At 35.9% G+C, this 17,518-nt stretch overlaps 1 protein-coding gene across 5 annotated transcripts in view; it reads right to left on the bottom strand.

Moving 5' to 3' along the window:
- WDSUB1 (WD repeat, sterile alpha motif and U-box domain containing 1) overlaps window positions 1-17,518 on the bottom strand; it is a 57,428-nt gene that overhangs the window by 5,755 nt on the left and 34,155 nt on the right. For all 5 annotated transcript variants that reach the window (XM_064484821.1, XM_064484820.1, XM_010985590.3 and 2 more), the window contains one exon: window positions 13,296-13,436. In XM_064484821.1, the coding sequence (XP_064340891.1) occupies window positions 13,296-13,436 (141 nt within the window). The remainder of the gene's footprint in view (window positions 1-13,295; window positions 13,437-17,518) is intronic.

Consider the following 17,518-nt stretch of genomic DNA (forward strand, 5'->3'; position numbering starts at 1 on the left):
AGGGTGAAGGTTCCTATCAGTGCTGTGCCTGGTCACGGACCTTCACTTGGAAGAGGTAACTCTTTACGCTCTCCACGTTTTTTGTTTGCTTCATCGTAGGGCAAATGTGTCTTGCCCTTCTCGCTTTAGAGGAACAAGCTTGTTAGAGGCCTGAGATCTGTTCTGAAAGACCATGTGAGGTTCTAATAAACTCAACTTCTTCCTCTTGTTCCCTGGGTCCTAGAGCTGGCAGATGCTGGCTGCAGATACAGTTACCACCTTTTGTTTTTGAGATTTCAGTCACATACCATAAAATCCACCCTTTTAAGTAAACAATTCAGTGGTTCTTGGTATAATTCAAAGTTGTGCAACCATCACCACTCCCTAATTTCAGAACATTTTTTTTTATCACTCCATAAAGAAACTCTGCACTCATTAGCAGTCACTCTCCTCTCCCCCATGACCACGAACCTACTTTCTGTCTCTATGGATTTGTGTATTCTGGACATTTCCTACGCACAGAATCATCCAATGTTTGGCCTTTGTTGTCTGGCTTTCACTTAATATAATGTTTCCAAGGTTCATCTCTGTGGCAGGTATAAGTATTTGTTCACTTTTATAGCTGATTGATATTCCACTGTATGGATATACCATCTTTTATCCATTCATCTAATGATGGGATATCTGGGTTATTACCACTTTTTTGCTATTACCAATAAAAGCTGCTGTGAACATCTATACATATTTTCAATTCTCTTGGATATATAGGAGTACAGTTGTGGAGTCACGTGGTAATAACTATGTTTAACTTTTGGGGGAACTGCCAAACCTTTCAACAGCAGCTGCAACATTTTCCACTCCCACCAGCAGTATTTCTGCACATCCTTGCCATCTTCCATCCTTTTTGATTCTAGTCATCCTGGTGAGTATGAAGATGATATCTCACTGTGGTTTTGATTTTCATTTCCATAATGATATTGAGCACCTGTTCTAGTGCTTATCAGCTATTCGTACATCTATGGTGAAGAAAGTTCTATTCAAATCCTTTGCCTGTTTTTTCTATTTTTTTAAATTGCAGTATAGTTGCTGTACAGTATTGTTACAGGTGCACAATAGTGATTCACAATTTTTAAAGGTTATATTCCATTTATAGGTAGCCTAAACTATTGGCTATATTTGCCATATTGTACAATATATCCTTGTAGCTTATTTTATACCTCATAGTTTGTACCTCTTAGTCCCCTGCCCGCTCCCCTTCCCTCTCCCCACTGGTAACCACTAGTTTGTTCTCTACCATCTGTGATTCTGCTGCTTTTTATTATATTCATTAGTTTGTTATATTTTTTAGATTCTATGTATAAGTGCTACCATACAGTATTTGTCTTTCTCTTTCTATGATGCCCTCCAAGTCCGTCCATGCTGCAAATGGCATTCTCATTTTTTATGGCTGAGTAGTATTCCATCGTATGTATGTGTATATATGTGTGTGTATATATACACCTTATCTTATTTATCCATTCATCTGTTGATGGACACTTAAGTGCTGTTATGAACAATGCAGTGCATGTATCTTTTAATGTTTGTGTGGTTTTTTTGGATATATATACCCAGGAGTGGAATTGCTGGGTCATAGGGTAGTTTTATTTTTAGTTTGGGAAACCTCCATGCTGGTTTTTTGCAGTGGCTGTAACAGTTTACATTGCCACCAAAATTGTGTGCTGGGGTTCCCTTTTCTGCATATCCTCACCAGCATTTGTTATTTGTATTCTTTTTGATGATACCCATTCTGACAGAAGTGAGGTGATACGGGATTGTGGTTTTGATTTGCATTTCCCTGGTGATTAGTGATGTTGAGCATCTTTCTTTGTCTCTGCCTGTTTTCCAACTGGGTTATCTGTCTTACTATTGAGTTGTAAGAACAGTCTCAGCAGGAAAATATACTTAGTTTTTATTTATAAAAAGCTGAGTATAATGACCCTCAATCTTAAAACACTGGCCTATTACTGATAAATAATATGCATGTTAATATTACTACGTAAAATATCGTGAGTTTGCCACCAGGCAAGATAGGTCTGAGAACAGCATGTTTAACATTCCAGGTGACGGGCCCACTTTTGTTTTTAATTTCTTAGTTACAGTCCATTATGGTGACATAATGCTGTCTGTGTTACTTCTGGTAATGATGGTTGGTGCTAAATATGGTTGATATTATGAATGTCCAATATGTGTTTTAAAAGGTGTATTACATTTTGGACTGAGGTATAATCAAGTCTGTTACTGTGCTGTATTTCTCCTTACATTGTCTGTAGTTTCTGCTTTCTGAAAGTCATTGCCGTATTTAGAACTGCATAGCTAATAATGGTTATTCTCACTGAGAACTGTGGTCTTCAGTATTACTATATAGTATCCTGTGTCATTAAAAAATGTTCTTTGGTCTGAATTCTATTTTTGCAGGCAAGTATATATAACCTATAGTTAGTTGCAACTGTCTCATTTTTGTCTATCCTTTTATTTCTAACCTTTCTGAATCCTTGTTTTAGGCAGTACTGTGCTTTGGTAGCTGACCTCAAATCTTTCATCTTTAAAGATGAGATAAGCCAAATTGTTTATTAATTATTACCAGTGTGTTTGGTAATAGTTCTAATATTTTTATGATAAATCACATATAAATTCTTTTAGGAGCTGGCTTCCTCCATCTTGATACTTAGGGAGGTTTGTATTTGGTTCTACTGGTTTACCTTTACACTAGTATCTTTTTAAAAAGAGACCAAGAATACTATTTGTGTCTGTTGGTTCCTTACTGTAAGTAATATTCAAATTAGCTAGTATTTTTCTCTCCTCCAGTGTCTAAGTTTCAAACAGGCTTGAATCAGTTAATGAATGAAAAATTATATTTTCTAGTCTCCATTTTTAATAGTTGTGTTATATCTACAATGTTAGAGAATATTATCATCATATAGTATTTCATTACCTCCAATTGACTTTCTTTATATGAATCATTTTTCCTTGCCTGCCTGGGGGTGGTAGCAGTGAATAAAATGTCAACCCCTTCACTCTAGGGAGGTGCAGGTTTCCAGCCACAGGAAAGTCAGTCACACTGGTCAGTTTACCCTAAAGTTTAGCATCAGTTTCTGTGGTATTATAAAGTAGTGATCCTACTGGTGACAATCCAATGTTTCAGGGAGTATGTTTGACAGAGGAAGCAAGAATTCTACCGAAGTCCATCCCAAAGCAGTAAATGGGATATCAACGTTACAAAGCAAAGACCACGTCCCCACCCCCACACACATGGCCTGTCAAGTGTGAATGAACCATTGTAACTACCACAATTACCACTAACAAACAATTTGGGGTTTCTTTAAAAAATTCATGCCTGAGGTTTACTATAACATTTGAAATGAAACATGTAACACTAGGGGAAAAAATTGACAAGTTTTGAAAGAAAATATATAGTGCACATTACATTCAGTATTAACTTGTTTGTTTTCATTTTTAATTGACCTAAAGATTTAAAAAATTTTCACCCAAACAGTACCATCTGACTCTTGCTGTAAACCAAGATTATTACTGAGTTGACAAATCAAGAGCTGTACCAGATAGCACTAGAAAGTAAACAATATTTAATTATCTGTATTCAAAAGATACTACCTCAGAACTGTTATTATATTCAGATCATTAAGTTCTGGTAAGATACCAAAGTAACAATACTTATTTATAAGATTTATTCATCCTATACACTTCTATTTCCGGTAATAAAGAAGATTAAGTAAATCCCCAAAGTTCCTGCTACATTATATTCAGAAGTGGTGACTAAAAAGAATTATCTTTTAACAGGGAGTGCTGACTTACAGGTTTGAATGGCTTTGCCCTAGTGAAAAGTTCAAATGGAAAATATTAGCTCATGGGCCTGGGCTCTGAATTAATAATACATCTCTTCTCCAAGCTGTAAGCCCACTGCTGACCACCTGCTGTCCTGAAAAACGGACAAAGTCAGCCCAGCCCTTTGGAGTGATATGCCCTCTTCCCACACTGGACTTCCACAGGTAATAACTGACTGAATGACAGAAGACAAAGAACAGGATTAGGATCCCACAAACCTCAGAAAATGAAAAGAGATACAACTTGTGAGTATTTCTAAAATGAGAATGAGTCTATGAGACAATGTACCATGAAAAAGAAATATTTAATATTCCTACAGCTAACTGTATCAAGACGTCCCAGGGCACTGTTACTTATATTTCCTTATATAATCTGCACAAGCTTACTAAGAAATTGATGCATGGGCTGAACAAATTTCCAAGGTCACACAAGTAGGGAGTGACAGAGCTGGGGTTTAAACACAAGCAGTCTGGTTCCAGAACCTATGCCTCTTAATCTACATGCTAAATCAGATTTCCAAAAATGAGTCGACATTTTGAAAAAAAAATCTCAAAAGTGAAGGTTAAACAGTGTTAGGACAATGCAGAGTAGATGACTGGTAGGCATGTCTGAGAAAATTCCCAAGGAAAGCTCAAGAGATAAAGTGTACAGAATGAGAACAGCTGAAAGTTTTCCAGAATTGATAAAGGTACAGAATTCCATTCAAAAAGCAGTGTACCCTAAACAAGAGGAGTAAAAATACATAACAGAGAGAAATTGTCTAAGAGTATGTTCTCTATATACATCACTGAGATAAAACACTGAAGGCTTTAGAGAAAAATCAAAGTAGTCAGATAGGGTTTACTAGGTTTTTACAATTGTGAAATGAAAAATTTCAGTATGAACACCTATTTTTCTAAAAAGCAATATAAATGAATTAACATTTAAATGTTCACAATAGACCTAAAAGACAAGAACAGATGGAAAGTCTGCCTAGTGCAAAGCTGTCATTCCTACTCCTCACTCCAACCCCAAATTCACATTTAGTTTTTAGATTTTCTGTAATTCTAATCAAAATGTGAGCTTTTTTTTTTAAATAACTAACAAAATGATTCTAAAATTTATCTGGAGGTCTAAATGGACAAAAATTGGACAATATTTAAAAAGAGATAAGCATAATTAAAACTGAAAATTATAAATATAAATTTATCTGACAGGAATGTTTAAACAAGTGTACCAGAATATACTGTATGACTGAGGATTTTTTTCTACAGAATCACTTGGAGAAACGTCTTAACAGAGTAAGGTAACTTATGGCACATCCATACAATGAAATTCGTCTAGCAGCTGAGAATGTAGTTGTGAATATACTGACAAGGAATACTATCTGATATATTAAGGAAAAGCAATTTTTTAAAAAGTATGTATCATCCCATTTGTCACAGAATAAAATTATAAATGGATAGAAAATATGTGAAGACACAGCAGAGCACAGGGCCTCCATGTTGTCAGAATGCTCACTTCTGTGTCGCTGCACATTCACAATTTAAAAGGACGTATGTGTTAAAATGTGTAGGGACACTGAAGTACAGGCAGAACCAGATCTGGGACATTTTTCTGAGGCAGTTAATCCAACAGGTGTAAGATACAGGCCTTCCAAAACACCAGGGGGAAAAGAAGCCAAAAAAGACATGTAATCAGTTCAGGAAAGAAGAGGGGGAAAGGAGTTAGAAGAAAACACAAATGAATTCATTCAATTCTATTACAGATAGGACTGATTAAAAAAAATTTATTCAACTGCATCTTTTCCACAGGGAACACTTCCAAAAGGAACACAGGAAGGCTAAAAATAAATGAATGGATGGTGACTCCCCACGGATTATGCTAAGCAAAAAAGAAAAACTAATCCCAAGAGGTTATTTACTGTATAATTCCATCCACGTCATATTTTTGAAATGACAAAATTCTAGAGCCAGAGGACAGACTGGGATGGAGGGGGAAGACAAGGCAGGTGATGGATGTAGTTATAAAAAAAGCAATGGGCGGGGGGCCTGTCCTTGTGAGTTTGGAGCTATTTTGTCTTGACGGGTGGTTGATACTCAGCCTTCCAAAAGGGACAAAACTGTATAGAACTAAATACACACAACCTCGAAGAAATCTAAACAAGATTTGTGGATTGCATCAATGTCAACACCCTGGTTGTAATATGCTGCCAGTGGAGCAACTAGAAGAAAATGAAAAACAAACACAGGCAGTACTTAAATATTAGTAAGGCTATGGGCAACCAGAATTCTCATTCACTGCTGGTGGAAGTGTAAACTGATTCAACCAACCTGGATAACTATGTACAGCCACTCCTAGGAATATACCCAAAAGAAATGCATATGTATGTTCACAAGAGAAAAAAAGTGATTAAAGGTTCCTGGCAGTGCTGTTTATAATAGTCAACAATGACTACCAACAGTAGAATGGATAAACTGTAGTACAGTCACATGAGAATGAACAAATCATACAAACATGATACTTAATGAAAGACACTACTAGACCCAAAATAGACATACTTTCTGAATCAATTTAGGAGTTCAATGAAAATGTGCTTCTGATTAATGTTAAGTCTGAATGCTGATTACATCTTGGATTTTCACATACTGAAAAGTCAAGAAAAGTACAGTTATGTTTTTTTAAATAGACTGAAATACAGCTATTTAATGCAGCTATTTAAAAAACAAGACAGCCAAGATAAAAATGAATGAGACAAATTTCAAGACAAAATACATTAAATGATGCCAACAAGATATTTTAAGGTGATAAGAAATGTAAACCTCCAAGAGACAACACACAAATCTAACCTTAGGAATGAACCTATTAAAAATTGAGGTTTGAATTCATAACTAAATTTCTGGTTAAAAAATCCTACAAAAAACTTCACTGATAAGTTCTACCCAACATTTAAGGGAAAAAATAGCAATAATAATACAAACTCAGAAAATAGAGAGGGAACACTTAGGAAATCATAGAAGAATAGAGCTGGAGGTATCATGCTCCCTGACTTTAGATTATACTACAAACCTACAGTGATCAATACAGTATGGTACTGGTACAAAGACAGATACACTGATCAGTGGAGCAGAGCAGAGAGCCCAGAAATAAATCCATGCACTTACAGTCAATTAACCTATGACAAAGGAGGCAAGAATATATATAATGGGAAAAAGGCAGTCTCTTCAATAAGTGGTGCTGGGAAGACTGAACAGCTACATGTAGTATAATGAAACAGAACATTTTCTCTCACCACATACAAAAATAAACTCAAAATGGTTTAAAGACCTAAATGTAAGGCCTAAAACCACAAAACTCCTAAAAGAAAAAGATAGAACACTCCCTGACATAAATCATAGCAATATTTTTTGGATATGTCTCCTAAGGCAAAAGAGATAAAAGCCAAAATAAACAAATGAGACAATTAAATTTAAAAGGTTTTTGCACAGCAAAGGAAACCATCAACAAAAAGACAACCTACAGAATGTAAGAAAATATTTGCAAATCATGACTAGTAAGGGGTTAATATCCAACGTATATAATCAGCTCATACAACTCAATATCAACAAAACAAACAACTCAATTAAAAATGGGCACACACACATAAAATAGAATACTACTCAGTCATAAAAAATGAAATTTTGGCATTCGCACTGGATGGAGCTGGAGGGTATTTTGCTTAGTGAAGTAAGTCAGAAAAATAAATGCTGTATGTTTTCACTTATATGTAGAATCTAAAAAAAGGCAAGTCAAAGAATCTATTAGTAATAATAGCTTTTTTCCCATAAACTAAGCAAATCACAAAACAAAGTCAATTTTACACAATCCAGTGTGAAATATCAAGCATTGGAAATTGAAATTTTAAAAAGTAGTATTTACAAATTTGTTATAAAAAATGAAAAATACATAGGCATAATATTAGCAAAATATGTGCAAAACCTACAGACACTGCTACAAGACCATAAAGAAGACCTAAATAAAAACCTATATCGTTATTTATGCATTGGAGCTGTCAATACCAAATTGATCTATAGATTGAAACACCAAAATCCTGGCAACCTTTTATACTGCAATCTACAGAACACAAATAAGTGGAAAGACATCCTATATTCATGGACTGGAAGAGTTAATAATGCTATATTGTCTGTACAGTTTAAGTGATCTACAGAATCAATGCTATCTCTATCAAAATCCCAATGGCATTTTCTGCAAAACAGAAAAATCCATCCTAAAATTCATATGGAATATCAAGGGACCCTAAAGACCCAAAACAACCCCGAGAAAGAACAAAGCTAGAGGCTTCATACTTCCTGATCCCAAAACACATTACAGAGCTACAGTAATAAAAAGTGTGGTACTAGCATAAACACAAACACATACATCAATGGAACAGAATAGAGAGCCCAGAAACACACCCTCACACATATGGTCAAATGATCTTCAACAAAGGTGCCAAGATTACATAATGGGGAAAGACTGCACATTTTTCAAATGTCCACTAAATATTCTCTTCAACATACATTGCTGGGAAAACTAGATATCCACATGCAGAAGAATGAAGTTGGATCCTTACTTTAACCATAGACAAAAAAATCAACTCAAAATGGATTAAAGAACCAAGTATAAGACTTGAAACTATAAACCTCCAAGAAGAAAGCATAGGCGAAAGCTCCATGACATTGAATTTGGCAATTATTTCAAATTCCTGTGCCTTGGATATGACACCAAAAGCACAGGCAATAAAAGTAAAAACAGACAAATGGGACTGTAGTTGTCCCTACGTATCTACAGGAGATTGGCATTTATGGGGGGGCCCTGGAACCAAAATCCACAGATGCTCAAGTCCCTTACATACAATGGCATAGTATTTCTGGATAACTTTTATGCACATCCTCTCATATACTTTAAATCATCTCTAGATTATATATAATACCTAATACAATGTAAATAGTTGTGCATACAGTGTAAATGCTATGTAAATAGTTGTCAGTGTGCAGCAAATTCAAGTTTTGCTTTTTGGAACTTTCTAGAATTCTTTTGGAAGCTGTGGACACTGAGGGCTGTGTCCTTAAAACCTTCTGCACAGCAAACAAAACAACAGAATGAAAAGGCAAACTACAGAGAAAATATTTGCAAACCATATATGTGGTAAGTTAATGCCTAAAATAACAATTTCTAGGACTCAACAACAAAAATAGCCTGGCTTTTTAAGTGGGCAAAGGACTTGAACAGACATTTCTTTAAAGAAGATATACAAATAAATGCCAATAAGCATATGAAAAGATGCTCAACACCACAAATCATTAGGAAAATGCAAATCAGAAATGCAATGAGATATCAGATCACACCCATTAGGATGGCCACCATCAAAACAAAACAAAAGAAAATAACAAGTGCTGGTGAGGGTGTAGAAAAACTGGATCCCTTGTACACTGCTGGCAGTAACGTAAGGTACAGCTGCTACAAAAAAACAGTATGGTGGTTCCTCAAAAAATTAATTACCGCAGGATCCAGCAATTCCACCTCTGAGCATACATCCAAAAGAATTGAAAACAGGATCTTTCCTGTGAAGAGATATCTGCACACCCATATTCACAGCAGCATTATTCACAATAGCCAAGAAGTAGAAGCAACCCAAGTGTCCATCAATGGATGAATGGCTAAACAAAACAGGGTATAGTCATACAATGGACTATATGTAATCCAGCCTTAAGAAGGAAATCCTTCCATTTGCAGCAACCTTGACAAACCTTGAAGACATTATGCTGAGTGAAATAAGCCAGCCACAAAAAAAAAAAAACAAAAAAAAAACACTGCATGATTCCACTTAAAATGAGGTATCTAAACTAGTCAAATTCACTGACACAGAAAGTAGACTGCAGTTACTAGGGTCTGGGGAGTTGTTCAATGGATACAGAATTTCAATTCTGCAAGATGAAAAAGTTCTAGAGATCTCTCACACAAAAATGTGCATACTGTTAATACTACTGTACACTTAAAAATGCTTACAATGGCAAATTCTGTTATTTTATTTTTTTGCAAAACACACACACACACTGAAAAATCTCTGGCACACTCTTCTGTAAAAACTGAGAAAGTGATTCTAAAATCTTTATGGATTACACTAACAAATAGCAGGAAAAGAAAGCAGAGAAGCAATCCCTTTTAAAATTGCATCCAAAAACAATAAAATACTTAGGAATAAATCTGAGTAAGGTGGTGAAAGACATATATGGAGAACTACAAAACACTAATTAAGGAAATTAAAGATGACTTAAAGAAATGGAAAGATATCCCAAGAACAAATCTGGAGGAGTGACACCCTCCCAGACTTCAAACAATACTACAGAGCTACAGTAATCAAAATAGCATGGTATTGGCATAAAAAAAGACACAGATCAATGGAACAGAATAGAGAGACCAGAAATAAATCAACAGACTTATGGTCAATTATTCTTCAACAAAGGAGGAAAGAATATACAATGGAGAAAAGTCAGTCTCTTCAGCAAATGGTGTTGGGAAAACTGGACAACAGCGTAAATCAATCAGAACACTCCCTCACACCATACACAAAAATAAACTCAAAATGGCTTAAAAGACTTAAATATAAGACATGATAAATCTCCTAGAAGAAAACATAGGCAAAACATTCTCTGACATAAATCTCAGCAATGTTCTCCTAGGGCAGTCTACCCAGGCAATGGAAATAAGAGCAAAAATAAACAAATGGGACCTAATTAAACTTACAAGCTTTTGCACAGCAAAGGAAACCATAAGCAAAACAAAAAGACAACCTACAGAATGGGATAAAATATTTGCAAAAGATGAGACTGAAAAGAGCTTAATTTCCAGAATATATAAACAGCTCATAAAACTTCATAACAAAAAAATAAAACCAACCTAATCCAAAAATGGGCATAAGACCTAAACAAGTAATTCTCCAATGAAGACATACAAATGGTCAATAGGCACATGAAAAAATGCGCAATACTGCTAATTATCAGAGAAATGCAAATCAAAATCACAATGAGGTATCATTTCACACTGTTCAGAATGGCCATCATTCAAAAGTCCACAAACAATAAGTGCTGGAGAGGGTGTGGAAAAAAGGGAACCCCCCTACATTCTTGGTGGGAATGTAGTTTGGTGCAGCCAGTATGGAAAACAGTATGGAGATTCCTCAAATGACTAAAAATAGACTTACCGTATGATCCAGCTATCCCACTCCTGGGCATATATCCAGAGGGAACCTTAATTCAAAAAGATACATGCACCCCAGTGTTCACAGCAGCACTATTTACAATAGCCAAGACATGGAAACAACCTAAATGCCCATCGACAGATGACTGGAAAAAGAAGTTGTGGTATATTTATACAATGGAATACTACTCAGCCATAAAAAATAAAATAGTGCCATTTGCAGCAGCATGGGTGAACCTGGAGATTGTCTTCTAAATGAAGTAAGCCAGAAAGAAAAAGAAAAATACCATATGATATCACTTATATGTCGAATCTAAAAAAAATGAAGACAAATGAACTTATTTACAAACCAGAAACACACTCACAGATACAGAAAACAAACTCACGTTTACCAGTGGGGGACAGGGGTGGGAAGAGATAAACTGGGAGTTCAAGATTTGCAGATACTAACCAATATATACAAAATAGATAAATAATAAGTTCACACTGTATAGCGCAGGGAATTATATTCATTATGTGGTAGTAAATTATAGTGAAAAAGAATATGAAAACGAATATATGTACGTTCATGTATGACTGAAGCATTATGCTGTATGCCAGAAATTGCAACATTGTAAACTGACTATATTTCAATAAAAAATATATACACAAAAAAAAAACCCTAAAAAACTAAAAACAGACTTACCATATGGTCCAGCAATCCCACTCCTGGGCATATATATCTGGAGAGAACTAATTCGAAAAGATACATGCACCCCAATGTTCATAGCAGCACTATTTACAATAGCCAAGACATGGAAACAACTTAAATGTCCACTGACAGATGACTGGATAAGGAAGTTGTAGTATATTTATACAACGGAATAGTACTCAGCCATAAAAAAGAATAAAATAATGCTATTTGCAGAAACATGGGTGGACCTAGAGATTGTCATTCTAAGTGAAGCCAGAAAGAGAAAGAAAAATACGATATGATAGCGCTTACATGCGGAATCTAAAAAAAAAATGACACAAATGAACTTATTTACAAAACAGAAACACACTCACAGACATAGAAAACAAACTTAGGTTACCAGTGGGGTAAGGAGGTGGGAAAGGATAAATTAGGAGTTCAAAATTTGCAGATACTAACTACTATATGAAAAACAGATACACAACAAGTTTATACTGTACAGCACAGGGAATTATATTCAATATCTTGTAGTAACCTATAATAAAATGAACAGGGAAAGGACTATATGTATGTACATGTATGACTGAAATATGCTGTACACCAGAAATTGACACAACACTGTAAGCTGACTATGCTTCAATTTTAAAAAATAGGAAAAAAAATTCAATGATCACAAAACTGTGGAAAAACAGGTACGCTTAAATAAATTCCTGGTAACATACTAAACTTTTTTTTTCTAGAAAACAGTGTAATTTCAAGTCAATATTAACTATCAAATTTGTTCTTTTTAATGCTCATAAAATATTCTCTGGTTAATTCTGCTTTGGGGCAAATATGCTGCGAAAATACCCCTAAGTAATGATAGCAACAAAATAAAAGGAGTACCAAGGTATCAGTGTAAATAGCAATGCTATTTACAATATAAAGCTTTTCAAACATATATATACACCAAATAGTAGGAGAGTCAAATTGTAGCATGGAGTCACAATGGAATAAAGTTATTAAAAATGAAAATTATGTAGACTAAGTCATTTAGAAATGTATGTAACACTCTTAAAAGTTAAAAATCAATACAATATAGATACACTGATTACAACTATGTACAGTAGGTATGTGTTTATTGACAGGTTAGAAATTAATGTGGAATGATGTAATTTTATAATCTTTACATTCTTATTTATGTAAGATTGTTTCAATTCATGATAAAATAAACATTATAGACGTCAACAATCTATCCTAAAAAACAGTATTTTAACTTTACATTTTAGTAACTAAATACATATTTCACAAGTTTAAGTGAGGCTTGTAAAACTTATTCCTTTTGTCTCTAACCTTATCTAAACCTGCTCCAATTTTTCCATTAAGAATATATAATGTTCAATAGTTCACCTCAGATCTAAAGAATTTTTAAAAGAAAAAAACTACTTATGATAAATAAAACCAGAATTTTGAAAATCTTCCACATTAAAGCAAACTTCTGTGAACTGTCTACATTATTTATTTAGTATATAATATGCTTTGAAACATATAATAGCATCACACATACCTGATGCGATGACAGGATCTTTCATAAGCTCTCTAGTTATTGGACATATAAATTCATCAGGAATTTCAGAAGACAGGGTTTTCACCTTTGTCCTGAGCTCTTCAATTTTCCTCAGAACTTTACTACGAAGCCCTAGAGATTCTGAAAAGAAATTATTCTGTTAGGGCTGGAGAGCTTTATGCAAGTCTTTAGCAAATAGAAAAAGACTTATCTACTACAACCAAAAATCTTCAGACATACACTGTTCTAACCACATGGAACTTTTTCTTTATAAATTCTTTAATGAATCTTTGTAGTATAGAATACTGTGTGATTGAAATAACTCAGCAATAGAAAGTTTATTCTAAATAAACTTAAATTCAGATAGTTGTTCAAGAATTTCAGATTGCCTGAACCCTAATATACTACACAAAATCAGAAAAGGCTCATTATTAGAGGTTAATTTATTTAAACAAAAAATTTCCTAAAAATCATTTTTAAAGCTTTCAGTTTAAAAATATAAAATAGAATTTATATTAAACATTATGAAAGTAGATACATTATTTGCTGATTCTCTTATGAAACACAATCACAAATAAAGCTCATCTGTTTATCCAAGACTGTACTTAGAAGTTTCATTCATTTGTATTTTGACTTTCATCTTGTTTTAAAAGATTATCTTAAATTTTAATTTCAGAAGCTTAATTAATTTTAGGAACTTTAGTGATACTAGCTGTTTACATTTTTAGATAAACTGCGGACAATTCTATTTTAGGTGGAGGTGCTGTTGTTAGGGTGGGTAGAAAAAAGAATTACATTTCTGAATGCCTCATAGTTCCCATAAAAAGCCAAATCAGCTTGCTTTCTAATTGGAAGGTAATTCTCTACTGTGGTTATAGACACCTCATGACACCTTTTGTCTGGCAATCTTTTCAAGGATGTTTGCAAACTTCCTTAGAAGCTAGAGATAGTGTCTCTCTCCTATTCAGAGGGCAGATTTGTTTCCTGACAAGTACCAAACACAAATTGTCCCCACAAGACTTCAGGGAAAGGGGGAACCAGTCAGAACATGAAGCTCATGATGCCTGCTGTGCCATGACTAATACACTGTTTAAATCCATCTGGACTCATTGGCCATAATCTATTGAAAGAGTGGCAAGTCAACCTAGCAGCTGCCTGACTCTTAAAGACTGCTTCACGGCTTTCCTGTGACTTCTTTCCTATGTAATTCACTGAAGCCAAATTGGAGACTTTTAAAACAATTTTTAAAAAGCACAACGCATTTATAATTAGATAGTAGCCATCCCATCCAAAGGGATAATTATATACATGCAATAAGGATACAGAAGCATTTAATATCCTGAAAAATATATATATTACCCTTTTGGACAAAAATGCCGTACATGTGTGCTAATATTTAGAATGTTTATTAATAGAGAATATAGAAAGTCTATTTCAAAATGTACCAGATAAGAAAAGGTTAAATTGTATGCTATCGTTGTCCAATTTTAATGTCATTTAAGAATGCTCTCAGGGAAGCAGTTACCAAATCATATCCATAGAACTTAGCCAGAAAAAAACATCTTTTGTGATTGAGCACTGGGAATGAGTGTTATTAAACTTTACTGCTAAGAAAGAAAAGACCCTTACCAGCTAAGGGCTAGTAAACACTCAGTATGGGTGATGGGCTATATTCACTATAACTCTGAAAAGGCATCTGGGTTTTAATAAGACAAATTAAATAGGCCATCAGCTCCTAGACCTTCTTCCCCAACCCTGGAAATGCTACATAATTAAGACTTAATAGAGTCTAGATAAAAATAACCATCAAAAATAAAAAACTCTGAAAACCCCCCAAGGAAACAGAAGTAACTGGGTTCAAGAGAAGGGGATGGGAGATAGCTTACGGCAGAGATCTGTGTACAAAGATGGAAGAAATACCTTTCTACTTGTACCCTTCACTCCCCCCAGCTGTCCTATAAAAACCGCTAAAGTAGCAACAGCAGCATCAGCTGAAGGCAGGGTAACAAGCACGCGCCACTGCCTCCATCTAACAAAGACGCCCCTTAGGCTGGTCGCTGAATCACCTCGCCGCTGCCCTGAGAAAGAACAACAGAACCAAAGGCTGGTTTCTTAGGGGAGAAGACTTAGAAACTGTTTTTTATTTTTTAAATGTAAACTGTATTTAAAAAACGAACTTCTGACTAGAACGACCAAGAGAAAACAAGTAGTTTTTTCATGTCAGGATGGTGGAGTGTTAGGACCACAATCTCATTTCTCCTCGTGACTACAACAAAACCACAACTGACTGCTAAACAACCATCGAAAACAAGACAGGAACGTAGCAAAAAAGATCTTCAACTGGAAATACAAAGAGGGAACTACAGAAGGACGGTAGGAGGGGCATGCTCGCGATATAATCAGGCCCCATACCCCCCCCACCCGGGTGGGCAACGCACAAGCTGAAGAATAAGTTGCAGAGACCCTCCCACAGGAGTGAGCACTCAAAGCCCCACATCAGGCTCCCCAGCCTGGGGTTCTGGCATTGGGAGGAGGAGGAGACCCTAGGACATCTGGATTTAAAGGCCAGTGTGACTTAACTCTAGGAGCCCCATGGGACTGGGAGAATAGAGATTTCATTCTTTTGGGAAGTGTACACAGAATCTTGTGTGTGCCAGGCCCAAGGGCTGAGGCAGTGATTTCATAGGAACCGGGGCCAGACCTGCCTACAGGTTTTGGAAGGTCTCCTGGGGATGTAGGGGATGGCTGCGGCTCACTCAGGGGACATAAAAGCCAGTGGTGGACATTCCAGAAGTGTTAATCTACATGAGCTGACATCTTGATTGGATCATTAGCACCAAGACCTAGCCCCACCCAACAGCCTGTAAGGAAGCCTCAGGCTAAACAACATACCAGGTGGGAACACAGCCCCACCCATCAGTAGGTGGTGGGTTCTCCTGAACCATAAACGCCTCTAGACAAGGCCCTATTCACCAAAGATCAGGACCAAGCTTCACCCAGCAGCTGGCAGGCACTGGCTCTTCCTGCCAGGAAACGTGCATAAGCCTCTAGTCCAGCCTCATCCACCAGGGGGCAGATACCAGAAATATGAAAACAACAATCCCAAAGCCTGTGGAAAGAATCTACAAACACAGACCAGACTCTACACTGGGACTGGCTGGACCCTGGCCCTTGGGTGACAAGAGACAAGTGTACTGCTGGGACGCACAGAACATCTCCCACAGAGGGCCACCTCTCCAAGGCTGAGAAACAGAACTAGCCTACCTAAAAATACAAATAGACAGACACTATGAGGCGGCAGAGGAGTATCTCCTAGGCCAAGGCACAAAATAAAATCCCAGAAGAAGAAATAAGTGATGAGGAGATAGGCAATTTATCTGAGAAAGAGTTTAGAATGATGATGGCGAAGATGTTCAGAGAACTCAAGAGGAGTACAGATGCACAGAGCGAAGTTTTTAGCAAAGAGTTGGAAAATATAAAGAATACCCAAACAGAGTTGAATAAAATCACTGAAATGAACAACACACTAGAAGAAACCAAGAACAGACTAAATGAGGCAGAAGAAAGGATCAAGGAACTACAAGACACATCAGTGGAAATCACTACTGCAGAGCAGAAAAAAGGAAAAAGAATGAAAATAAATGAGGATAGTTTAAGAGAGCTCTGGGACAACATGAAGTGCACTAATATTCGCATTATAGGGGTCCCAGAAAGAGAAGAGGCAAAAAGGACCTGAGAAAATTTTTGGAGATATAATAACCAAAAACTTCCCCAACTTGGGAAAGGAAAGTCACCCAAGTCCCAGAAGCGCAGAGAGCTCCACACAGGATCATCCCAAAGAGGAACACACCAAGGCACACAGTCACCAAACTGACAAAATTTAAGGATAAGGAGAAAATATTAAAATTAGCAAGAAAAAAGCAACAAATAACATATAAGGGAACTCCCATAACGTTATCAGCTGATTTTCAGCAGAAACTCTACAGGCCAGAAGAGAGTGGCATGATATATTTAAAGTGATGAAAGGGAAAAACTTACAGTCGAGAATACTCTACCCAGCAAGGCTCTCATTCAGATCTGATGGAGACATCAAAAGCTTCACTGATAGACAAAAGTTAAAAGAATTCAGCACCACAAACCAGCTTTACAACAAATGTTAAAGGAACTTCTCTAGTCATCAAACCATAAGAAAAGAGAAAAGAAGAAAGAAAGAAAAAAAAAAA

Source organism: Camelus dromedarius, chromosome 4, assembly GCF_036321535.1.
Source record: "Camelus dromedarius isolate mCamDro1 chromosome 4, mCamDro1.pat, whole genome shotgun sequence".
NCBI lineage: Eukaryota > Metazoa > Chordata > Mammalia > Artiodactyla > Camelidae > Camelus > Camelus dromedarius.